The sequence below is a fragment of the Rhinolophus ferrumequinum genome, chromosome 2, assembly GCF_004115265.2.
Source record: "Rhinolophus ferrumequinum isolate MPI-CBG mRhiFer1 chromosome 2, mRhiFer1_v1.p, whole genome shotgun sequence".
NCBI classification, from domain to species: Eukaryota; Metazoa; Chordata; class Mammalia; order Chiroptera; family Rhinolophidae; genus Rhinolophus; species Rhinolophus ferrumequinum.
Genome location: NC_046285.1, coordinates 71,487,248 through 71,513,913, shown reverse-complemented (window position 1 = coordinate 71,513,913; position 26,666 = coordinate 71,487,248). Strand labels below are relative to the sequence as shown.

The 26,666-nt window shown below is 37.6% G+C and overlaps 1 protein-coding gene across 1 annotated transcript in view; it reads right to left on the bottom strand.

Moving 5' to 3' along the window:
• Nucleotides 1–703: 703 nt before the first annotated feature.
• The window catches only part of SLC2A2 (solute carrier family 2 member 2), a 33,903-nt gene continuing 7,940 nt past the window's right edge, over nt 704–26,666 (bottom strand). Inside the window, 11 exon segments of the mRNA XM_033088885.1 lie at nt 704–3,888; nt 3,978–4,181; nt 4,864–4,965; nt 8,176–8,280; nt 10,499–10,685; nt 11,173–11,339; nt 12,236–12,306; nt 12,309–12,350; nt 15,320–15,444; nt 21,202–21,464; nt 24,472–24,564. Of these exon segments, the coding sequence (XP_032944776.1) occupies nt 3,688–3,888; nt 3,978–4,181; nt 4,864–4,965; nt 8,176–8,280; nt 10,499–10,685; nt 11,173–11,339; nt 12,236–12,306; nt 12,309–12,350; nt 15,320–15,444; nt 21,202–21,464; nt 24,472–24,564 (1,560 nt within the window). The 3' untranslated portion in view covers nt 704–3,687.

The window sequence follows — 26,666 nt, the reverse complement described above, 5'->3', positions numbered from 1 at the left end:
AAACCATAGTGTACATATACTCTTAACTAAAACCAATTTCTTTTCATGATGATTCTTTCTAATGTGCTCCAAATTAGAAGGCAATAAAAACACCAGCAGATGGATCAAAATTCATTGCCTTAAGAAAAGGCAATAAACCTTGTCTTCTCAGGTCACTGATACAGAATTGTAATCAAAAATTATGTTTTTTACACTTTCCTCAGCACCTCTGCTTAGAACACGGTAAGCACAAGATATTGCCTAACATCACTTTATTTGCTACGTATCCAACAATAAGCTAGCAATAAGAAGTAGCTTATGCGTGTACATTGGTTTACACACTTTTGCAATGTTTGAGGATTATCAAGAAGGTTTGGTCTTGTCCTATAGTTATAACCCTGTGGTTATGATTGCATTTAAATATGATATAGAGCATTTTATATTGTACTTACCGTGTTTCCCCGAAAATAAGACCTAGCTGGACAATCAGTTCTAATGCTTCCTTTGGAGCAAAAAATAATATAAGACCTGGGATATATTATATTATATTATATTATATTATATTATATTATATTATATTATATTATATTATATTATACCCGGTCTTATATTACATAATATAAGACCGGGTCTTATTATTATAGTAAAATAAGATCAGGTCTTATATTAATTTTTGTTCCAAAAGCTGCATTAGAGCTGACTGTCCGGCTAGGTCTTATTTTTGGGGAAACACAGTAATATTATTCAAAGAAATAATATCACATATAAACCTCTTAAAAATAACATAACTTAGGCAAAAGCAAATTTCAAAAATGCAATAAAAACTCTTATAAACTACTTAGAAATATCAAATACGAGTTTAGGTTTTAGATAACCTCAAATCTCCCCTGATTCTTACCATTCCCTTATCTTTGTGAGGTTGTTGCTTGAAAAGAATATTACCTTGAATTATGAAACTCCTTTTACTCAGAAGAAAAAATTGGAACTATCTTATACGTGACAATCCTGTATCCTAATAATATCTTTGTGAATACTAATTCTAGGTAATATTCATTGAGTACCCCCTGTGTACCAGGCACTCTGCTTAGCACTCGACATTTCATCCTCACAATAACTCTCTGAGGTAGGTAATGTTTTTGAGCCCATTTTACAACAGAAGTCTCTAAATCAAGGTTTATGGAAGGCAGAAGACACAGATGTGAATATTTCTACCCTGGTCTTCCTGAACTTCTTAGACTGAGAACTCCTTGAAGAGGGGTCATTTGTGTCTGAGCATACATTACAGTGCTGATTGTGTAGACGCAAGAGGGGAAGAGAAAGTTAGAGAAGACCCTTGCGCTGATGTCATGACAGTGGGCAATAGTTAGATGTAGCAGATGAGTGGCCAGACCAAGAAGTGTAATCATGTTGCGAACATACCAATAGAAAAATCACATTTGTAAGAATGTTAGAGTGTGAAAACACTTTCACAAAAATGATAAGAGTACTACAAAAAAATAAGTGTTCAAAGTCACATCTGACTTTCCTGGAACTAAATCTAATTACTTACTGTTAATTTCATTATTTATTATGATGGATACCATTGAAGACCTAGGAGTTTTTATTGTTTAGCTAGTTCCTTTGTCTTAGCATGAAGTGTTAACAGCTTCTTATTTCACTTTCATGTTTCTTTTCACTTGTATCTCTGTAAGAAAAAAATTTTGGAAGGAAAACAATGTAAGGTACTTAAATTTCTCTGAGGTGGAAAACTTCATGGTCTGAATTTCTGGAACTTGTGGGTCAGTCAAAAAAATTAATTAGAACTTAAAAGTGGTCTTTTGGGCTTTTTGTTAAACCTTGACTTCTTTATTCTTTTAGTAAATGAGATCAGGAGTAGTGATTTGATTAAATCACATTCATCGCTTATAAAAACTTTACATTTTTTAATCATTGCAATTTCGGGCTTACCAAAGGTCATTAGCATCCCAAAGAAGACAAGAGCCATACAAGAGCAATTTTCCTGCTCTTGTCCTATTCAGAATCCCTAATATTTTTTTTTTCATAGTTCACAATTTAGCACAAAATTCTCCTGAACTATCTAAGCTCATTTTGACTATGTCCGGAAGTCCTCAGTGAAAATAGTTTATCCCATATTGGCCCAAAGGAAATAAAAATCAGTCAAAGTGAAAAGAAATAATTTCATGTTGTTGGAACTGCCAAATTACAGAAAGATAAACAACTTTGGCAAAGAAGAAAAAAAAGCAAGTGTTGACTGTTTTTATGCACATTAAAGCAAACATAAAAAGGATTGATTCAGCGTTCCACTTGTGATGAAAACAGCCTGGAGATACTTTAGCTCCCTGCTAAGCCTTTGGTATCCATCAGAACTGTTCCATAGTTGCAAAATTGACTGTAAGAGAAAATCTGTTTAATCATCTGTGTATTTCCAATTTGCCTACATAGGTAAAAGCACTTAGCACAGTTCCTGGAACATAGGTGGTACACAATAAACGTTAGCAATAGCAATAGAACAGCTTAGATAGCATCAGTACACTGCTAAGACAAAGAGGGAAACATCAAAGGGGATGATTGTTTTGTGTTAGAGAACTCAATGTTTCCGGGAAAATTAAATGGGGATTTTGATCAAGTGTGAAATTGAGCATTTATGAATTTTCGGGGGCCCACTGTTGGGCATTCTCCAACCCTACCGTTTCAATCTGTTTTGAAATATAGTAATTCAGAAAATGTTTGTTGTTTTTTTTTTACCAAACAGAGCAATCTTTCACTTCAAATTTCCTAAGTTAGACTGTTCTAGCTTTTTGGGGTTTGAGGAGACAATATGCCCCACTTATCACTGAGTATATTTTATAACACAGCTGAGAAAAACAGGTTGTGCTCAATTAAAAAGTGAAACAAAACCTAGCCCACAGGACTGAACCAAGAAGGAATTAACGTGGGTTTATAATAGATGTTAATATTAACTAATAACCCATGCTATATGACCAGGTAAAACCTTTTTCGTCCATAATCTTACAAAATCATTTTGTCACCAAAGGAACTAATTTTTTTTTCCCTGAATACTGAAAGATTTTGGTAAGCCTACTAAAAATAAAGTTTTTCTTTAGAAATATATTTTAATATACTCAATAAGCCACTCCACATGAAACTACAGATAAAATAAAATTTTAAGCAAAATGCAAATTCTAATGCTCAAGAAAAAATTGAGTGGGAGAAAATGGGAAAGTTATCAATTTTAACATGAACTTTGCTGTCACTAGCCCTGTCTCCTTTAGTATGAGTTCAGCAGGTAAGAAAATTCCATCTTAATCATATCCAAATATGTAACTACTAGTTGTATCGTCAGGTTTCTAACTATATGCTTAATGAAGCAAGAATATGATACATTGAAACCGGTTTGATTTCAGAAGAACCTTATTATAAAGAATAGAACTAGGAATATTAGAATGTCCTTGCCATATAGTGTAGCAAAATGAGCTAGACTTTTGGTTTACCTTAATTACAGTTTTACCATAAAAAATAGATTCTGTAACTAAAAAAAAAAAATACTTTCTTTGGTAATATTTGATGATATTTCTAATCAGAGCCCTTAAAGCTCTTTAAAAAATAAAACAATACTTCAAGATGTAGATATAAAATTCTCAAAGAATTGTCATTTAAAAACACATGAGTTCCTTCCTTTTTCTGTTTATGTCAAAAAGCAGGTTATCTTTACACAGTTTCTGTAGCTCCAAGGAATTTCATTTCTATGGCAGCTTTTGGTGCTTGGCCTGAGCCTCTGTTCTTTCGGAATTCTGCTGCGATTTCTTCAAAGGATTTTCCTTTGGTTTCTGGAACTTTGAAAAATGTAAACAGAGTAAAGGCCAAGACCACTCCAGCAAAGAGGAAAAACACGTAAGGTCCACAGAAGTCCTGCATAGAGACCAAACACAGAGTCCCAATTAGCAGCTGTTCGACCCTCTCTTCTGTTCCGTCAATTTGCACGATATTAAGCCACTTACCGCAATGTATGGGAAACACAGAGCTACAATGAAATTGCAGGTCCAGTTGCTGAATGCAGCTATTGCTAAAGCAGCGGGGCGTGGTCCTTGACTGAAAAATTCAGCCACCATGAACCAGGGGATAGGGCCTGGGCCAATTTCAAAGAAACTGACAAAGAGGAAGATGGCGGTCATGCTTACGTAACTCATCCAAGTTAATTTATCCTGAGGAACAAACAAAACAGAAACAAACGTAGAACTGGAATCATTGGCTGCTGCTGCTTTTTGCTAAGTCTACGACTCACTGGGTTCAGCAGTGACATGACTCTCTTCCCCATGTATTTATGTTCAATTAAGTACAATTATTCTAGTTGGACACAAGCTTATTCTAGGATGAGTCATCCTGAAATCTTTCGAGCTTTGTTATAGGAAACCATCTGGATTAGGATTTTATGTTACTCTTCGTCACTCTTTTCCTGTGAAAGAGTCACTCCTTCTGTGTAAGGATCCTACTTCTAATAATGCCAAGGGTGCTAGACAGGATGCCTGTGAAGTAGTGGTGGAGGGCACTGGGCTGGAGAGGTCCAGGGACTTGCCCAAGGTCACACGGGCAGCCACGCAATAGAGCCAGCCCTGGAACAAGTTTGGGGCTGACCCCAGAAACGAAGCTCTGACCATTTTGCTACATGGCCTCCCTGGGCAACAAGTGCAATTGATGAACAGTCTTTAAGCCCCCCAAAACGAGTTCTCTTTTTTCTTTATATTCCTCCTGTGTATTATATGCTGTTCCTCTGGCTTTATTGCATAAGTCATTCGCAAATGTTTTTGACATAGAGGTACTTTAACCTGGAGCACAGAAGTGCTATCATCCGGTCACCGGAAATTTCAGTGCAGGCACCAAACTCACCAGCAGCACGAGGCCCACGGACATAAAGATGGCACAGACAAACATCCCGCTCATTCCAATCAGAAACAGAGAGCGTCGTCCTGCCTTCTCCACGAGGAACACCTAGGAGAGTTTTCAAACATATAGGCTTTATACTTCAATAGTTTTTACTGACAAGGAGGTCATTTGATTATAATTTGTATAATTATTATAATCCACAATTTATTATAATCCACACACAGCTGGATGTGGAACTGGGGAGGGGAGTGGCTCTTGCCCGAGATGGCAGCGCTCTCTCAGTGACCAGAGCTCATGAACAAATACCTGCTTAATTTAGTCACAAAGATTTGAACAGGGCATTCAACAGAAAGAACTATAGTGTTAGCTCCTCTCTGGGATATCACTTGGGGTACAACAGTACGAGACTATACATCTTGGATCTCTTCCAGTAGGTTTCCCGTATGTTTAAAATACAAAGTTTCCACATTAAAAATGACGTTTTTCTCTGCTGGTATTTATCGTAAGTTCTAATCACAAGGGTTTGTGCACGGCAGACACCTGAAACAGTACAACTGCTGAGGTGTCAACTATTCTCATCCAACTTTCTGACTGCTAATGAAGTCGAATTATGACCACTCACTTGGCAACATATAGAATTTGACCATCTTACCAAAATAGGTCTTCTATTTTTCTGCTGGGCCTAAATATACCTAGTGTTGCAAACAAGCTATCCATTGGAAAAGGTAAGAGTTTAAAGCAAAAGGTTAAAGAGCTTTCTTATTCGAAGTTAGGAGATATGTCATAGATGGGTCTGGGGACCTTTGCATTACTGGTTAAGATTTACAATTAGCCAAGACCAGAGTTTGTTGGATAGAGTCTGCTTACTCCTTGGAATACCGCCACGGTTGGAGAGTCACACACACACAAACACTACCTGTCATAATTGCTCGCTTTGCTGAGCCTATTGACGAGGCTCATACACCTATCAGTAGATCAATAGCAATCCAATATCCTTGCTATCGTGTGCTCTGGCTCTGAAGATACATGAGAAATATTTCTTTTTGCCTAGAGTGAAAGCCCCTTTCATCTCAGAGGCATTTTGTATCAGAGTTTCAAATCACTTCAGGATGATAAACCAAGAGCCCGTATTTAATTGCTGTGAAAGAAGTGGGAAAAACAAACCTTTCTCACATTCATAAAATTTCTCTCTCTATGTTGACTCTTTAATGATGGGTTTCAAAGCTGACTTGATGACACCACATCAAGCTACCAAGAAAACAGAAACATTTCTTCAGGAACAGGGGTTTTACTATGTCTGTTTCTTCTGTCTCTGAACAATTATTATGCATAGGATAAAAATAATTCTAAAACAGCATTCCTTGAAAACTGAGCTGGACTCCCTTTCTCAGGCCAGCTGAGCACTCAGGGAGGAGTGTGACACAAAGTAAGACTTGCTCAGGGGCTGGAGACGTCTGCCTCCCCACCTTTGCCCCAGTGGTGTCACACGTCCTGGAAGCCTACTCAGTGTGGGAGCCAGTGCATATTCCTATTTGCACGTCTTTATTTGAAAGGATACATGGAATTTGGTAACATTGCTTAACTTTGGGAAGAGAATTGGATGACCGAGGGGCTATCTTTTTTTTTGTCCTTTTTGAACTTTAAAACCAGTTTTCAAAAATATATATAATTAAACATTTTAAATGTTATTTGTAGTCCTGGAAGGTTATTTGTAATTAGGCAGCTGATTAGAGATTATTTTTGTTGTGACACTGCTCAAAAACTTTCACAGAATAAAAGGATGAACTCTACAAAGGTATGTTCAAAATAATCAAGACACTTTTCAAAACAACTCCTCCAACCCTCACGGGGTTGGCAGAAGGAAGACAAAAAGTGAAATTCTGCAGTAGTTTCCTTTAGGCACTCTTAGAATTTGGGTTACCCAATCTTGACAACTTGATGCTTTACATAGCAGACCCTGTTACATATAAAATGTTTTAATCATAATCTCTATATTAGAAAAATATGTTGAAGTAAGATGTGTAAAAAGTATTATCTCAGGAAATAAAAGAATGTCAGGAGTCCCTTGGTTTACATCCCAGCACCAGGCCTTTGTTGATCTCGAGTGACCTTTTGACTCCAACAGGCATTCTCTCTAAACGCAGGTCTACAGAACCACTGCTGTTCCCTTGTATTTGTTCTTCCCCCGCTTTCCAAGGTCCAACACAGTTTACTGTGGTCTGGACAAAGCTGCCTTTTGACCTAGGTGACCAGGCTATAGTTTATTGACCACCCTAAGGGAATAGTTAAAATTCATGTGCAGAGAATGAAAAACCAGTTACCAAAGTATATTGAGTACAACATTGTGACCAAAATGGAAAAGCACAAGCTTTTTGGACAGCCTGCATTCTAAGATAAAAACAAGCCCAATTACCCTCATTTTAGAGTGAGTTATATTAGTTGGAAAGTTTGAGGGATATTTTGTTGTTTGTTTAATTTTTCGATTGTTATGTTAAATATTCTTATTTTCAAGATACTGAATCATTCCTTACATAAAAGGTATCTGGTCTTAAGAAAATGACCTCTTCCACTTGTTGGAAAAATTTCTTTTTTCAAAAATAACACTTGACATTTCAAAAAAATAACACATTTCAAAAAAACAAAAAATTTTCAAAAATAACAATAACATTTCAACTTATACACCACTTCCTCTCCATCGTCTCATGTTACCACATTCGTATACATCACTGGAAGCTGTGGCCTTGTGAGCTACATGAAAGCTCTGCCCAAGGGCCTAACATCATAGGAATTTGCTGAAACTGTTTAATTTTACTAGAGGCTTAGGTATTTAATTGAGAGGACCACATTTATTTTATTTAAATGTTTTTCCCAAGACATCAGAATAAAAAAATTTTAACCATAGAAGGAGAGGAATCTAGGCACAACACCCTATATTGATAGAAGTAACAAGCTATTGGCTAATCCCAAGGGGCTTAAGGATAGAGCAAAGGAGAAGGAACCTGTATTTATACAAGGAGAAAGTCCTCTGTGTTCCCAAGTGAGTTATTAAATCACAAATGAGTGGCTAATGGCATACCCGCTGATAGAGAGAACCAATGATAACCAGAGAGCACCAGATAACCTGCTCACTTATACCTAATCTCAGTACAGTGATTGGTTATTCACACATAGGACTTTCCATGACCCACTCGGTTTTTACATACTCAGTGCATGTGGACAATAAGTCATTAGTCACTTTTAGATCACAAGGGATTTTTTTAAACTCCCATTTCTGGACTGAGGAACAAGCAGAATATTTTTGGCTATTTTGCTTACAGAGAGAGCAGTGAAAACTGTATTGATGGCACCAACTCCAATGGTTGCGTAAACTGGTTGGCTGAGCCCAGCTGTCCGAAAAATACCAGTTGAGTAGTAAAAGATCTGCAAAGTAATAAGAGTTTAGTTGTAATCAAGAAGCCTAGAATGCATGGCTTTAAAGCAAGAAATATTTTAAGTTGTTTATTTTTAGTTGTTTCTATGGAAACATGGTCCCTAGAACTTCCTAAAGATTTTATCTGCCTTCTCCTTCCAAGGAAGGAGAAACCCCAATTTTCCTTCAGTGTCTAAAGCTTCCGATTGCTTAAAAGTTTTCCTTATATTTAGCTGAAAACTCTGCATATGCATTTTCTTTATATTAAAAAAAATATTTAAACTTTTGTTAAAGTATAAAATACATACAAAAAAGTACATAGATCATGAGTACAAGCTCAATTAATCTTCACAAACTGAATACACCTGTCTAACCAGTACCCAGATCAGGAAGTAAATCATTTTCCTGCTTTCCAGAAGCCCCCTAAATGTCACTCTATTTTTTTCAAGGAAATTCTTCCAACTCTACCATTGTACATAAAATTTGCCAGTCTTATACTTGATATAAATGAAACAACAGAGTACACACTACTTTGTATCTGACTGCAACATTACCTTTGTGAGAAGAATCTGTATAGTTGTATTTGTATATTTGTGTTTCAACATCATTACTATATAGTATTTTATTGTATTATATACCACAATTTAGTTACCCATTTTACTATCGATGGGTGTTTATGTAGTTGCCATTTAGGGTGATTGTGAATAATGCTGCTATGAACATTCTAGAACAATCCTCAGTGAAATATGCATCCGGGTACATATATACCTAGGAACAGGATTTCTGGAGAACAGAGTATACATATGCTCAGCTTTGAATAGGTACTGCCACACACCTTTGGAAAGAAGTTGTGTCAGTTTACACTCTCACCAGTAAGTATGAGAGTTCTGGTTGCTGTTGCATTTAATCCCACTAAAATTCCCTGCGCATCTCAGTGGAGATGGAGAAATCTGGTTCACCATCTCTCTAAAAGCTTTTATTATTTTGTTACATTTTTACTTTTGTAATAATGTGTTAGGTCATTTTGTTGTTCTGTCATCCTCTGTCCTTTCTTTTCCATGTCACATGTCCTGATGCTGGAAGCTCTTTCTGTGCACAGGGCGGATACAGGAGCAGCGTGCACACCGTGTTCAGTGTGGAGCGGCTTACAGCCCACCGCACACTATCCCAGCAGCCTTCAGTTCAGTATTTCCTGGGTGCCTCTAAATCAGGCACTGGGTTGGAAGCTAGAGCAGGGAGGTTCAGTGAGAGTGAGTATTGTGCCCTTGGATGTACAGGCAGAGCTGAGATAGGGGATAGCATTTAGTCTCTCAGCCCCAAAGTTGTAAAGAGTATTTAGGTAAAAATGAACACCAAGGACCTCTTAAAGGAGGATGAAGACCACAGCAGAGCAGTATTCAGCTTATGGAGTGAGATGCAGGTCTCCTTTGGCTTCACCTCAAAGGAATTACTTTCTTTGCCTCCCCCAAGTCTCTGCCCATCCATCAGTCACCCCCAAAGTGTCCCTTGTGGATCTGGGATTGGCTCACTACAAAGGACGCCCAAACCACATTTTCAACAGCAGTGGAAGGAGATAAGTGATTTTAACTAGTGTCTAAACGCATGCATGATTATTGTCTTCTAGTAGCTAATTGCTAGTACAACAGTTGTAGTCTGCATAATGCAAGGATTTCAACTCAAAACCCAAAAGCTAGCAAGATTTGTACTCAGTACGTTTTCAATCAAGTATTTTCTACCACCCTCAGTCACCAATATCATATCAGTTTACGCTGCTGTTTATTTTGAGTGTGTGTGTGTGTGCTGTCTCCCCAAATAGACTGAAAGTTTCTTGGATGGCAGGAAATTCCTTTGCACCTGGCTATCTGATATACTTCATTTAAATAGATGGAGGGAACCATGGACTCTTTTTGCCCAGGCTGTCATAAATCCTACATTTGATACTCAACTCTAGAAGCCCCTTGTAACTGATTCTTCTTTGGTATAATGATTCTCCTTTTTTGCTCTTTGTATTATTACGACTGTTGCCTTTTGACCCTCATCTTTAAAACTTGCAAGCTAATGTTAGAAAGCAGACGAGGCAAAACAGAAAATTAATGCTCAGTCAGTGTTGTAGTAAGACATGCGATGTCAACATCTTAAAATGTCTTTTACCTATTTACCTTACACCCCTTTCCTGCCCTGCCTCAATCCACGTTTCCCTTACGAGGTAGGGAGTATTCTTAAACTCACCGCATTGATTCCAGAAAACTGCTGAGCCATGTGCAGCATCAGTGCCACTAGAATAGGCTGTCGGTAGCTGGAATTGGTGAAGAGCTGAATTATGGAGACTTTCTGTTCACTTGATGCTTCTTCCCTCTCTTTTCTCATCTCAGCAATGTCTTTGGTGACATCAGCACCTCCTCTGAGTCTTTCAAGCCTGTCCCCCAAAATGATTAGGTTTATAGAACTCAGGTCAAAAATGTATTTTTATTATGTTAATGAAAGAGCTACAGTATGTATAGCCATCTCTATTGCTTAACAGCATGTGTGTTGAGAACTCTTTTTTGTTAAATTAAATCCTGCTCTTTTATTTTAAAAAGGCAGAACATCTAGCCTCATCTTATGACAAAGAAAACGATCCTCATTATCACAGAAGCATAATGCTGGAAAGGTGTTTTAGAAGCCAATAGTTGAGTCCAATACTCTGCACGTGGGCTTCCAGTTTGCGCTTGAGCGAATGCTTACGGGTGCAAAATGGCATATACCAGTCATATTACATGATCTTGCACATTCTTCTTACATGTAATCACTGACTTCATTTGGAAAGCACTGGTACCAATTCCATGAGTAACCGTTCATATACACTGCTTCTCATTAGCTGGTAGTTCCTAAACAATAGGTACGAAGTAAAACCACCCATAGACTTACTTTTCTTGGCTTTGTCTTCCTCATCTAACTTGATGTAGAGGTATCTGGGACTTTCTGGACAGAAGAGGAGCAGCAGAGACTGGAGGACAGCTGGCACGGCAGACAGAGAAAGCAGGATGTGCCACAGCTCGTGATTGCCCAGGAGAAAGTCAAGGCCAATAATCTGAAAAGGGAGAGGGGAGGTGTAGCAACTACACAACACTTTGGGTCTGCCTTCGGCAACAATTTGTTGAAAAAGCATGTTGACTATTTAATAGTAATCCCTGACAACTTTAATTCAAGTATGCACAAGATGGAAACTCTTACTAGTGTGTCTCACCTTACCTAAATTAGGGACTATTTGCCTTATAAAGCATCCACCTAGGTTTGTTTTCATTAACTCCCATGGGGCATTTAGGATGGCAATCAACCAGACTTTTTAAGAACATATTTAATATCTAAAACACCAAAAATCATGCATACCTTTGGGCATTTCTTAAAATTTTTGTTCTTAGGCTACCCAGAACTTAAATACAATGGGGTTATATAGACAGAACAGTTACTCTGATGAGAACCAGCTTTGTGATCCCTATTGCAGTAGTTTACCCTCTGCGTAGTCATAGGTTTGGGGTTCCAAAGACTCCCTCTGAGACCATAGGATAGAAGGGAAATATAGAGCCAGCTGAACAAGAGCTGGTCATCATTTATATATTAAATTTCCAAGTAAGATACTCAAAGGAAATCCAGACAGCCAAAAATTTGAAGTTTCCTATTCCTTTAAATCTGAATGAGGTAATTTAATTCTAGAATAGCTCCAGAAGTTCAAGACTTGGTTTCCAGGTTGCTTTCAGTGCCAACACCACCCAACTCCAAGGGGAATAGTGAAGAATGGAGTAGTAATGATGAAGTTTTGAGCTAAAAAGCCCAAGCTTCTACACCACCACCACAGGTGGAACAGTTGTTTTGTTATTTTCGGGTTTTTTTGTGTGTGTACCTTGGTGTACAGTGAGAATGGACAGTCAGGGAAAGAGAAGTTGGGTAAAGTAGAGGATGGGTAAGGTAGGGGATGGGAGTTTTTACCTGACTAATAAGAATGCCTGTGACAATGGCCAACTGGTGAAGAGCGCCAATAGCACCCCTGAATGTAGTTGAGCAATTTCACCAATGTACATTGGAACCAAGCCTGAAATTAGCCCTGCATGAAATATGAACATAAATGTTATTTTTTTCTCTTTTTAAAATTAAATGATTGGGTAACAATGGTTAATAAAATTACACAGGTTTTAAAGTGTATAATTCTATAATACATCATCTATATATCACATTGTATGTTCACCACCCAGAGTCAGTTCTTCTTCATCACCATATATTGACCCCTTTTAACCCTTTCTACCATTCCCCCTCCCCTCTTATCCTCTGGTAACCTCTAAAAATAAATAAATAAATAAATATTAATGTGAAACCAGGATTATTTCAATAACCTTAATTTGGTTTAAGTTCAGTCAATATTCTGATTGAAAGTCTGTTGAAAGTAGAACCCTTGTCCCCAGCCATAGACACAGTTTATGCAAATGATATTTGTTGATGAGATTCCAAATGAAGTTGTAGCTGGATATACACATAGAAAGAAATTGTTAGTCAAGTATGGAAATCATTCATAGCATTGTCTTATTTAGTTTAAAAAAAAATCTATGTTAGTACTGAGTTTACATCATAATGCCTACAGATGCCGTAAGAAAAGAGACCGAAGAATGCATTAATACTATTCTTAAAAATAATTGTATTCTTAATCGAGATTCACGGATTAAAGGAAATTAGAACACATGTAGGCCAACGTCTTTACTTGACTGAAGTGTGAAATGGCTTACCCAGATCATAGTGCAACAGAGTGTTAGCAGGAGAACTACAAGCCTTATCTGAGTTTTCACAATGTGGAGGTGCCTCAAGCTCACGTTACAGTGGCAGGGCTGGGGTGGGGGTGGGGTTGGGGGTGGGGGGGTTAGAAAGGTGTGAGGGGTGAGAGGTGTAAGGTGTAAGTAACTCAGGGGCTCTTTTCCCAAGTGCTCCAACCAGAGCACCCAAATAATATTCTCTCCAAATAATAGGCTTCAGAAAAGATTTTATTTAAATAGGACTTTGGGTGCTTAAGGGAATACAAAAACTGAAAAGCCCCAGCACTATGCCATTCCACCTTACATAATTTTCTTATATGTAATCAGTTATGATGGAATGGTGGAGTATCTTATGCCATTTGCTAAATGCATAAGAGGGTCAGGGACTATCAGTAAATCAAGGCTGAATGCAGTGTTTGGCATTTTTCTTAAGAATTAAAAAACAAGATTTGCCAGAGGCTTCCTCTTAGAGAAACTGCCTAACTATCAAATGGAAATGGGTGGTCTTTGTGTAAAAGAGCTGTTCGGGAGCTGTTTCAGTATGTTTTTAAAGCCTTAGATTGTTCTTAATATTTTCACATGAATAATTTGCATGGTTGATACGGCACCTGGATTTTCTGCTGACTTTTTCATGTGACTCTAATGTGTGGTCTGCTGATTTTAAATAAGAAAAAAATAATCATTGATTACACCCTAGTCCAAGCTGTACTATCTTTGTGTAATAGCTACTAGTATACCTCAAAAACAGAATAGTGTGGATCACCTCACAGGTCTTATCTACACATGAAGTCACGTGGACTTGAAGTTAAATTACATTTCCTATAATTTTTAGCAACTTTGATGCTCAGAATTGTCCCAGACATAATTTGAAAGATTGTTGGAGAGTACAAGTGTACTTGGCTATGTTAATGATAGGTTGCTTCACAGTAAGTTTGTAGCACTTCTTTTCAATTTTACCGGAAATGTTTTGTATTATTTTTACTGTATTTTAAAAAATGAAGGGAAAGAAAGAAGAATCATCATTGGAACTTTTTGATAGTGTTATTATTTGCAGTTTCAGAAGAGGATGCATATCTAAGACCAGATAGAGACAGTGCCAGAATTGATTCACTGTGAATCTAAAACTTTCCACATAGGGGTTGACTTTTCACTTTGATAAAGCTATCCTGACTTTCAGTTATTTATATTAGCATTGAAAGTAATGAAAAGTGAACTGTAATTAAGTAACTTTAGACTTTTGTTTCAACTGATCATTGAAGATGCATGGAATTATAGTCTTTCCTCTTTGCAGGTAAATGTGTTGTAAATATTTTCTACACCTTTTTGTGCCCTTGCTCCCCCTCTACCACCCACAGTGGAAATCAGTGGTTTGGAATTGCTACAACTTGGGACCATGTGTTAAAACCTTGGCCCAGAACTATTAGGGTGTCACTGGTAATGAGAAGCTAAAGATTGGCTGTTTTAGAGAACGTGAGACCTTCCCTTTGTTCAGGTCTCTGCTGATTAGTTGTTTCCAACATTTGAAAAGCTATTTCCAAGAACTAAGGATTCCAGCAATTCAGATGTAAAGTTCATGGGAGGAGCATCTTTCCTTCATTCTGAACTCCTCTGCCAGCTGCTTCTTCCCGATTCCCTCTGCCTATGGTCACTGCCACCTGAACGCTTCATCCAGCCAGGGCTGGAAGCTGACAGGGCTAGTCATTGTGGTCTGAGAGATGGGCCCGGGGTCAACGGCTGTCCGGATAGGAGAGACAGACATATAAGCGGTCAGGTAGGCCAAAGGGCCGACTTAGAGGTTCTGGGTGTGGCAGTCTTCTACTGGCTACTGTGTGTCTGCGAGTAATAACAATAGATTGCATTTCTTGGCAGTTTGCTGTATGCATTCAGATTGTATGCTGGACACTTTATGTGCATTATTACAAGTACCCTATGAGGCAGGTAGTATTATTTCCTTCATTTAATAGATAAGAAAACTGAGAGTTAATAATTTGAGATCATATGACTAGAAATAATGTCATTGCCATGGGTAAGAAGACAGCTACACAATTCCCTCTTACTGGTCCCAAAGCTCCCTGACTCGGGACTTCAAATTTATGCTATTGCCTGTCCCTTCTGTGATGCCACCTCAGGCTCAGAATGTTCCCTGCATGTTACCACATCTGCTTTTAGAATAATTTTCAGACGTCTGTGTGTGTGTGTGTGTGTGTGTGTGAGAGAGAGAGAGAAAGAGAGAGAGACAGAGAGAGAGAGAGAGAGAGAGAGAGAGACTTACCACAGTAGAGTCCTGATACGCCTCTTCCTGAAATTATAAGAATGTGAGATGGTCCTAGTTTCGAAAACCCCATCAAGAGAGCTCCAGCTAATGAGAGAATGTTTGCTACCAACAGGGCTTTGATTCTGAAATTTTAAAAAGCAAGGATTATAAATTCAGCATCAAAACTTCATAAAATTAATTTGCTTTCAAAGTATGCTGAGATTTTTACCTAAGAGATTATTATAATTTTGCTGAAAAGGCTAGTTGGGGAATCTTAAACCATGATTGCTACTCTGACTTATCTATGGACTGAAGCATTAACAATACATAATACTTATGATGAGAGAACCTGGGTTTCACGCGCCGGATCTCCACATTTTGATAGAAAGATTCCGTTGTGATGATGACTAGTTTGATTTATGATAAAACATCTGACACTTTTTCAAACAATTACCTAAATTTTCAACTAGTTGATTGCTTTAAAAAATAATTGCATGGCGATCACTAAAGTCAATGCTGTAGTTACAACTTATGACATTTTTTTTTTATCTTTTAATGGTGCAAGTTTTTAGTTGATGTAGATCATGAAAGGAACTTTTAAAATTAAATTTTCTTTAGTGTGAATTATTTTAAAGTAAATTAAAACATACTTTTACTTTGTCTTATCATAATTACATTTATTTTACTTTTAACATTGTATGTCAGCATATTTTCAGAATCTATGAATTAATGTTAGCCGATGTAAAATAACACAGAATAAAGTTCACAATAGCACAAAAACATTTTCAAAATTAATCATATAAAATTGGACAACATTTGCAGGTATTTATTCCTATGAAATGAGAAAGTGAGGTACAAAGCAACTTTCTTCAAAGTTGAACAGATGATGGTAAGGCCAGTGAAAGAATCTGAGTGGACTGGTATAGAAATGTTTGTGCCACAAAGAAACGTTAAGCATCTTGTTATGTTCTGTTTCAAATTTTCAAATTTTAACAGGTGAACTTTTTCTGAGCAAATATCTTTAACACCAAAGAGATTTTTTTTTTGAGAGCAAAACTGTGCAATCTCATACTGTAGTGGTTATCCAACAACCATGTGATATTCTGAATAATATCTCCCCAGAGTCTGCATCCTAATCCTCAGACCATGGGAATACATTACTTTATATGACAAAAGGGATTTTCCAGATGTGATTAAGGACTTTGAGATAGAGATTTCCCTGGATTATCCAGGTGGGCCCAACAATGTAATCACAAATATCCTTATAAGAGGAGGGCAGAAGAAAAGGTGATGTGATGAGAGAAGTACTGTGTTTCCCCAAAAATAAGACCTAGCCTGACAATCAGCTCTAATGCGTCTTCCGGAACAAAAATTAATATAAGACCCGGTCACGGTAGAGATTGGAGTGATGTGCTTTGAAGATGGAAGAAGGGCCACGAGCCAGGGAATATAAGTTTCCCTGGAAGCTGGGGAAGGGCAAGGAAATGGATTTTTCCCTCAGAACCTCAAGAAGGAACCAGCTCTGCTGACACCTTGACTTCAGCCAAATGAAATTGAATTTAGCCTTCTGACCTCCAAAACTATAAGAAAATAAATTTGTGTTGTTTTAAGACACTAAGTCTATGGTGATTCATTAGAGGAGTAATAGGAAACTACTAGATGGAAATTATCAATTACCCAAAGGCAGAGGAAACAGGATGAGTTAGAGCTGGCCAGCTTCAGAGCTGTCAGGTAGAGAAAGACAGGGGTGTTGCTCTGTGAAGAGCTTTTTCTCTACCAACACAAGGACAGAGGGCAGGCGAATGCAATAATTTACCTTAAGAAATTTAGTTAGTTAACAGTATATTCTATTGGGTGGGGGGAAAGGGGCAGATTAAAAGAAGTCTTAAAAGGGATAGCCTGCAAGTATTTTGATGCCAGATTGCTCTAAACTCTCTCTTCTTTACGACTGATGGATGATGGAGCACTTGATATAACTTAGAGGATATTACCTTCTGCTCCGAAGTGAGAAATGGTCAAGAATAATCAAAAAATACTTAAAATGGTTGGATCTGGGAGAAGGAAATATATTTCTAAATATGTTTCTTTAAATCTTACTCAAAATACTCCTGTTAGCGTCATCATCAAAGGCTATATTTGCAGCCTTACTCTGCACCAGACATTGTGCGAAACCCTTTGTGTTCCCTCTCATTTAATCTGCACAATAATTCTGCGAGGTAGGTATTATTTTTTTCCACATTGCAGATTGGAGGAAACGTTCTAGAGAACCCAAGTAATTTGCTCATTTCACACAGCTATTAAGTGGCCGAACTGGGACTCGGTCTGTGTGAAACCAAAGGTTAATGCTTCATTTTAGTGAGTTCCATTTTTGATACAAAAGAAAGAAAGCATTCCAAGGTAACTTATGTTTGCCTTCCTTGACTTGTGGTAGTGTGGATCGCACAGACCACGGTCTCCCCCATCATATTCTTATAATTAAATTGTAAGCACGCTGGAAAAATTGACCTTGAGAACCCAAATCTAAAAATAGTGGCTACACTATTCAATAAATGATGCTGGAAAAACTGGACAGGTACATGCAAAAAAATGAAACTGGACCACTTTCTAACTCCATATACAAGAAAAAACTGAAAATGGATTAATGACTTAAATATAAGGCCGGAAACCATAAAACTCCTAGAAGAAAACAAAGACAGTAAATTCTCAGACATTACCCATAGTAATATTTTTACTGATAAATCTCCTTGGGCAAAGGAAACAAAAGAAAAAATAAACAAATGGGACTACATCAAATTAAGAAGTTTTTGCACAACAAAGGAAATCATCAACAAAACAAAGACATCCTATTCAATAGGAGATGTTTGCTAATGATACATCTGATAAGGGTTTAATATCCAAAATTTATAAAAAATGCATGCAACTCAAGACCAGAAAAACAAACAATCCAATTAACAAATGGGCAGAGGACCTGAAGAGACATTTCTCCAAAGAGAACATACAAATGGCCAATAGACACGTAAAAAGATGCTCAACATCACTAATCATCAGAGAAATGGCAAATGAAATTCACAATGAGATACAACCTCACTCCAGTCAGAATGGCTATCATCAATAAATCAACAAACAAGGATGTGGAGAAAAGGGAGCCCTCGTGCACTGTTGGTGGGATTGCAAATTGGTGCAGCCACTATGGAAAACAGTCTGGAGGCTCTTCAAAAAATTAAAAATAGACCTACTTTACAACCCAGGAATTCCACTCTTGGGTATTTACCCAAAGAAATCAAAACACTAATTCGAAAAGATACATGCACCACTATATTGACTTCAGTGCTATTTACAATAGCTGAGACATGGAAACAACCTAAGTTCCCATCCATAAATAATTGGATAAAGAAACTGTGATACATTTATACAATGGACTATCACCCTGCCATAAAAAAAAGAATGAAATCTTACCATTTGTGAAAACATGGATGGATATAGAGGGTGTTATGCTAAGTGAAATAAGTTAAACTCAGAAAGACAAATGATCTCACGTATATGTGGAATCTAAAGAACAAAACAAACAAACCAACAAAACAGAAATGGACTCATAGATACAGAGAACAAACTGATAGTTACTAGATGGGAGGGGAATTGGGGGACTGGGTGAGAAAGGTGACGGGATTAAGAAGTACAAATTGGTAGTTAAAAAATAGTCACAGAGATGTAAAGTACAGTATGGGGAATATAGTCAATAATATTGTAAAAACTATGTAGTTCTGATGGGTACTAGACTTACTGGGGTGACCACTTCATAAGTTACATAAATGTCTAACCAATAAATATGCTGTACACCTGAAACTAATATAAAATAATATTAAATGGCAATTATAATTTAAAAAATAGTCATGAGGATATAAAGTATAGCATAGGGAATACAGTCAATAATTTATAATAATTATGTACAGTGTCAGATGGGTAATAGAATAATTGGGGTTATCACTTTGTGGGGTATATAAATGTGTAATCACTGTGTTATTTCTCACACCTGAAAATAATTTAAAAAAGGACTTACTCTGCAAAAAAAAAAAAAGGTGGGGGGGCCTCAGATATCTATTGACTATTATACAATTACAAGGAAAGACTTTTTAAAAGCAGTAATAGAAAATTACATTTTCGTTTATTTACTTTTAACTGGTGGAGTAATGACGCTGGCAATAAGGAAAATCATATCATTTCTCAGCGAATCTCCCAAGAAAAATAGTTTTATGGGAAAGACGGTACTCTTTTGTCTTAATTTTGAAGTTAAAAATATTAATTTTATGGTTGTTTTTCAAGGAGAATCACTTTTCCACTGAGAGTTGGAGGAAGCCTCACTTTTAGTTACTATAAGTCATTTGATAAATGGTCATTTGACATTGTTTTGGGGTCTGACCATGTTGATGCTAAATCCTAAGACTTGAGAGGACGTGCATCCTAGTTCCATCACTAGGACCCTAATTAAATGTCTTAAAGTAAGTCACTGGACCTCTCAGAATCTCATCTCTAAATGAGGGACAGAAAGGGCTTACGTTTTTCTTCAGGGATGGGAAGAAGTAATCAATAGCTGCTAAAAGAATTGCTTTGCCCATATTTTAAAATTTCATTTTGTTTAATTTTATTTATTTTAGAAATAATTAAACTAGAAAAATTTCCAGTTACATTTTAAACAAATTTGGTACAAATTAAAATGATTTTTAAATTTTTAAATGAGGAAAGTCAATTTATTAACTGTAATTTATGGATTCTGATTTAAAGTTCAGCTAAACACCAGTAAGTTGATAAAAATGTGAGGAACTGAACAATTTCTTTTATGGTCAAGTCCCTTTCAAATAAGAACAAGAATACAATTTGGGTTACCATGCTCCCCATTACTTAAGAAAACTTCTTACAGTCTTATTATATAAAAGCTCTAGTACAAGACAAAGAAGTTATCAGAATTTTAATAACCGGAGAGAGAAAATTATAGCTTAAAGTAGGAACTTAAAAAAAATCAATAAATTGTAATCCAGAATTACTAACAGTTATAACTTAGCCTGTATCATTTACATTTTAAATGTTTTTGCATTTTCCAAGTTTTCCATATTTGTATATTTATTTTTATCATCAGAATAAGGTAATTAATAAAAGATGGACTTAAAGAGCAAAAAATAAATAGAAAGAAATAATCACTTGACTTTTCAACTTTATTTTCTTTTTCTCTATGGAGGGTAGGGAAATCCCAAGAGCATTAGTGTGTCACATGACTAAGTGAAATTTGAGTGTAAAGGAGTCTCACTGATGTTTTTAATCCAAAATACCTAACAGAAACCAGAGTAGAGAAATGGAGACACCACTGGCTTCATCTCTGGTTGGGGCTTTGAGACAGCAGTAGCAGCAGCTAGAAAACCCTTGCCAAATATACTGAACAATTGGGAATTGGGAATACCAACTTGACCTTAAGACTTGACTGATCCAAATGCCAAATTCTAATTTGAAGATGGAAAACTGGATGTCTGAGAAATGGAGCAATTTTGTGAAGCAAACAATGGATTCCTTTGTTAAAAATTCCACTCTTGGCTTTTCCATAGAGCTCCGGAGTTAATCATTTGTGCAGTGGTTTCTTAATATGTTTTATAACTTACAAAGCCAGAGATTCAAAGCAATTACCTAGAAATACACACCAAATTCAGTTTTTCTGCAAATGCTTCCACAACTAAGCAGATTGGTCCGACAGATTTTCCCTTTCTGTGGTCCAACACTAATCATAGGATCAAGAGCTGAAAAATCAACTCTAAAACTATTCCACAGAAAGGAAGATGATTTCTTTCTAAACAAATGCTAGCAAACCCTAAATACTAAAGTTTCTAAGTTTACATTTATTTATGTAATTCACCTACCTTCCAAGCTTGTCCCCAAGCCACCCACCAAAGAATGACGCGATCATTCCACCAACAGCAAAGCTGGACACAGACAAGGACCAGAACATGGTGATGATGCCAGAAGATGCCACAGACTCTTCCTCAGCCCAAGGGGTTGGTGTTGGATTCCCTGGGGATGGAGTTGTGGGCAGTTCCGGTGTACTTTCCATAGGATGGTTGTTGACAGCTTTTCGGTCATCTAGCGGAATACCCAAAACCTGGCTATAGTGGGATATTATTACCTAAGGGAATAAAATAAATAAAAATAGTTCCAATGTTTCAAACATTCTATATATTTTTATTTGTTTTTCCTTTAAAATGTGTGTTAAGTTTTTAAACAGGATGATACCAATTATGTACGTGATACACATACAAACACATATAGATTTATTTAGAGTTGACTGTGTCCTATAAAACAGAGGTCACAGAGTCCAATGCCAACAGAAACCAGGCAGGAACAGATAAATGAAGGAGGCAAGGAGCACCTTGATGACTAGAGGACTGAAGTAGAGGTCTCTACTTTTGAGGGATTCAATAGCGAGTGGGCAGGATTATGGCGTTTGAGAGTATTTGCCCATCTGACAGAGGAAGCTGCAAATGTGAGACGAGTGTTGAGGACTTTTAATTTTTAAAGAGAAGCCAGAAATCTGTGTTTTTATGTAAAATTCTCCAAGTCTTAAACGTTGGCAACTATTTAAATTGAAAATATTCTGCGGCTAAAAAGATACATTTATACACTAGTGTTATCCCTACATAGCAGGATTTAAATTGACTTAATGCAAATATGTTAATGGAAACATAAAAGTGGATACAAGAAAAAAATTTGGGAAAAATAAAGTGATGCCAGAAATAAAGTTACTATACAAATTCAAACACTAGGTGCTGTATCCTTGCTAGACGTGAGGTACTAATATAGCAACAAACTTCCTAGCAGCCAATGCAAAGAGAGGAAAACAATCATGTGTATTGATGAATTCCAAAGATAAAAAAAAAAAAAAAGAAAACCTCAGTGGCCCCTGAGAAAGTATTGAGACCTGAAGGAAGTTTCTCCTGTGGATCTCACAGAGTTCAGTGTGTGATAGAAAATTCAGTGTGTTCAAAACTGAATTTCACAGAGCTGTATTTTATAACGTGTTTCAGTAGAGGCAAAGATCACTCACATGGGAGTATAACCGAGTAAAGGCACATTTTTCAGGCGATCTTCCTTCCATGTCATCCTCTCAGTGAGGATTTGGTCACTGTTGAGCAGTGAGCTGTGAGGTCCTCTGACAAGGACCCAGAATGCAGCTGCCCTAGGTTGCCAGTCATCGGCAAAATCCTATGTGGCAAAGTCAGCTCAGGGATGGAAAGAATTGACATCCTCCTTATGAGAAAAGAAGTCTGACCAAGGCATTTGCCTCATTAGAAAGTCACTCGGTATGGGTAATACGCATATAAAAATGGCTGTAAGGAAATACCCTAAATGTTCTCAACAGTTTGCTCTATGTGGTAGAACGATAATGGGCGATGTTTTTCCTAGTACTTTCTGCAACAGGCATTTGTAGCTTTCATTAAAATGTGCGATTTAAAAATACCTTAAATTAATTCCAAGTGTCATTCCACTAATAAAAACAAATGGGCCCGAATGACTCTTCCCACGTAATAGTGTTTAAGCAGCTCCTTGGACACAGAACAAAGGGGCGATACGAAAGAGCACTAAGCTGGAAGCCAATGAGGGGTCTCTGTTTTTAGGTCTGGCTCTAGGACTGTGATTGAAATAGGGGGAACCTTAGATTTCCTCAAAGACTGGAAAGGATGGCTTAAATAAGGATTTGAAAAAGTCTTCCACAAAAGGAGAAGTGGCTCTACCAATTATGGTGATATTGAGCCAAATTTCGGGAAACCTGCTCAATGTCATCACCCAAGACAAAAAACTATGACCCCAGTGTCAGTCCCTAAATCTTTCAACCTCAGCAAGGCCTGCCATAGTCATGATGCCATGTGGCAGCTAACCAGAGCACATCTTTTGGCCCAAGGAAGAACTCTTTTCAGGTGATGGACTGATTGGCTAGCACACATTTTACACATTCACACCTGCAGTATCTTACATTTTCCTTGGAGTCCAACGTTGTAAGAGAAGCAGAGAAAATATGATTGATCCATAGAAGGCCCCCAACAAATGTTTATACGTTCACCTTATGCCAGCCTTCCCCCAGCAGCATCTCCCCGTCTCTCTCCCCCTCCCTCCCCCCCTCTCCCTCTCCCTCTCCCTTTTCTTCTCTCCCTCTCCCTCTTCTCCCCCCTTCCTTCATTCACTTAACACTTTACTGAATGCCTTCTTTACACCAATCACGGTGCTTGGCTCTCATGATGGGAAGAGGAGCAAGACCTGATAGTCTAAACTAGGGCAGAGGGAGTGAAGTCTTGGTTCCCCCAGTTGCAGGCTGTGGGAGCTGAGAAAAATGACATCCCTTTCCTGTCCACTCCCTTTCCTGTCCAGTCACTGGATACCAGAGTAGGGATGCACAAAATAAATAAGAAAAATGATAGAAATTATTCAGTAATTTTTAAAATACCCATCTAAATAGTCATCATAAAGAAAATCCAAACTCTGTTGACTTCTTGATTATTATTTTAAAATTTTCATATTATAAAAAAAAAAGTTTCATATTATTTTACTTTGAATTGCCTATGGGAAACAGGAATGTGGGGAAGAAGTAGAATGTGTTTAGTGTCAGTGCTCCTAGAGGTTTTAATCTGGCCTAGAAGATTGTTGGAAGGGCATAAGATTGTTGGAAGCGTCACACTGGGGACATGTTAAAGCGCCTGATGCACAGTGAGTTGGTGCTCAGTAAATGTTTGTGCATAGAATGAAACCTATCCTTCTATAGTTTTCTCTTATTCCCTGGCATTTTCATTCATGTATGGCTGAGAGGTCTGAATGAATGCTGCAATAAGCTCTTAAACTTAAAAAAAAAAAATCCTTAGGCATATGATATTCTGGCTAAAGTTTTCTGTGAGCTCAGCGAACAGCAGAATCAAAGATGAAGAATTATTTCATGCCCTTTCTTTTCCTGTGAGGGCTATTAACTGAAGAGTCAAAGCCAAGTTATCAGCTCTGGAACCACGCACATGGTACCTGAGAGAAGGCCTGCATTACCCTGTGTTCCCCACATGGGCACACGTTATTTCTCTGTAGGAGGAACAGATCTCTTCCTGTCATTGACAGGAATTGCCCACGAGAGATGTTATTTTGCATGTTCCACTTGCCTGTTGAGGTGCATTGATCACACCGATGTCATATCCAAACTGGAAAGAACCCAGCACAGCAGTGAAGACAGTGAAAACCAAGGTCCCGGTGATCTGTGGGGAATGAAACACAGGGCTGGAAAACACCGGCAAGTTCAGTTACCCAGCGTCTCCTCAGTCTGCAGCTTGTACTTCTGACAGGCTGCACAGGCTGGGACGTGTTCCTTGACACTCACAGTGTGCCCTGTGTTCCCAGCAGGGTCATTCATACCATCATGTGAGAACCATTCATTATTTTCCTTACACTGCTAACGCTGAAAAGAGTTGGGGACGGCTTCTTCCAGGGGAGAAACCAAAAGTCCTGTTACACACACACACATGTAAGTTTCAAAATCAGGATTGAGAATTAGAATGGTTGTGGACTGAAGGAAACTGCTAAGGTTAAGACAGTCATTTATGTCATTGAGAGAACTGAAATCAGACACCAGTAACAAAGATATGGGGAGCTCCTGGACATTTTGATGAAAAAAAAAGTACCTCTAAATTCATACAAAAGGCATCAACCGGCCTTTATCATGATCCACATCAACATCCAGGTACTGCTTTTCACAATTTGCATATAGTTGAACCTAAGGTTGGTTAAGGGATATTATTCCTCTCCCCTTCCCCCGCCAACTCCCTGTATCTACAAAAACAAACAAAAATGTAGAAAGGGACAGAGCATTCATCCCCTTCAACCCATAATCACGTGGCTAACCATCTTAGAGAAATAATATGATGAATACAGAGTCAGGTAGAAGGATATTTGATGCAGCATTTTGTGTGTGTGATAGCAAATATTATACAAAGGACGTAATGTCATTCAATGGGAAATGGCCAAATAGATTTAAATATATCATGATACATACATCAGAATCATACAATATGCTATGCAACAGTTTAAAAGAATAATGTGATTATGTAGTGACTTATGGTTAAATGACAAAGGAAGTTGTGCAATCTCAAAAACTTTTTTAAAAGGCTTAAATTTGAGTCTTCTTTGATTTAAGCATGTTGTATGAAACTCATAGAATATTCTCTTGAAAAACAACAAGAGGATGATATTTGAGGAAAAATGTGAGATTGGAGAAGAGGGATAAAGGAATATTTTTTTCTTTTATTTATATTATTAGACATTTTACAAGGAAACTATTTCATGTATAATCACACAATTTAAAATTTTTTAAATAAATAACATGGGTTATAGTAGGAACTTCGTTGAATGAATGAATGAGTCATATCAGCATGGATTCCAGTTCCCATTCTGCTACTTAGTGGGGATGTGGCCCAACCCATTTCCCCTGTAGGATCTTCAATTTTTCTCTAAATTGAAGGATGATTATAAATCCTCCTATCGTAGCATAAAAATAGCTAATTAATCTGTACCCCTCACTCACCAGTCAAGCAGGAGATCAGAAATTTCACAGTGTCATCAACAAAGTATTATCACAGAACCACCCTGAGAGCCCTTAAATTTATTGTCTAGTGATTCTAAAATGAGACCCTACTTGGAGAGCTTATTACATATATAGCTTCCTAAGGCTCACCCCAGACCTACTATGTAATTGGAATCTCTGGGGTGACAATTGAAAATCTGTAGGTTTGCTCCCTCCTTTTCCACTAATTCATCTCCTTTCTCACCTACCCATAGAAAATTTTTATGAGATCTCTGCACAAAAATCCCGATTGGTAATGGCTATTCATCTGCTCATCTGTAGCTCAGCTGAAGAAGGACTTTGGGGCCTTCTTACCACTAAGCCAAGGAGCACAATGTACTCCTCCAATTTCATCCCTGCATCTCCTTTTTTTTCCTGTGGCAGAATCTCCAAGCTCTTGACTGCTCCTCCCACTCTATCCCTGGACTTCTGCTCTCTGCTGGCTCTCTCCTCCTGCCCCCACCAGACAATAATATCATTCCTTTTTACTTTAAGAGTCCGACCAGTGATGTCAGAAACATGGTGGCATGAGGGGTGCTCCTTAAATCTCCCCTGGAAGTTACAACAAATTGAACAGCTATAATTCAACAAAGGATTCCCTATGAAACACACAAATATGTCTGAGAGATCTATGCATTGAAACATCTGAAAGTGGATTAATTGGGCCAAACAGGGGAGGAGGGAAGGGAGAAGTGCGTAGACACAGCCTGGAGCTCACTGTGGCCCCAGGAGACAGGAAGA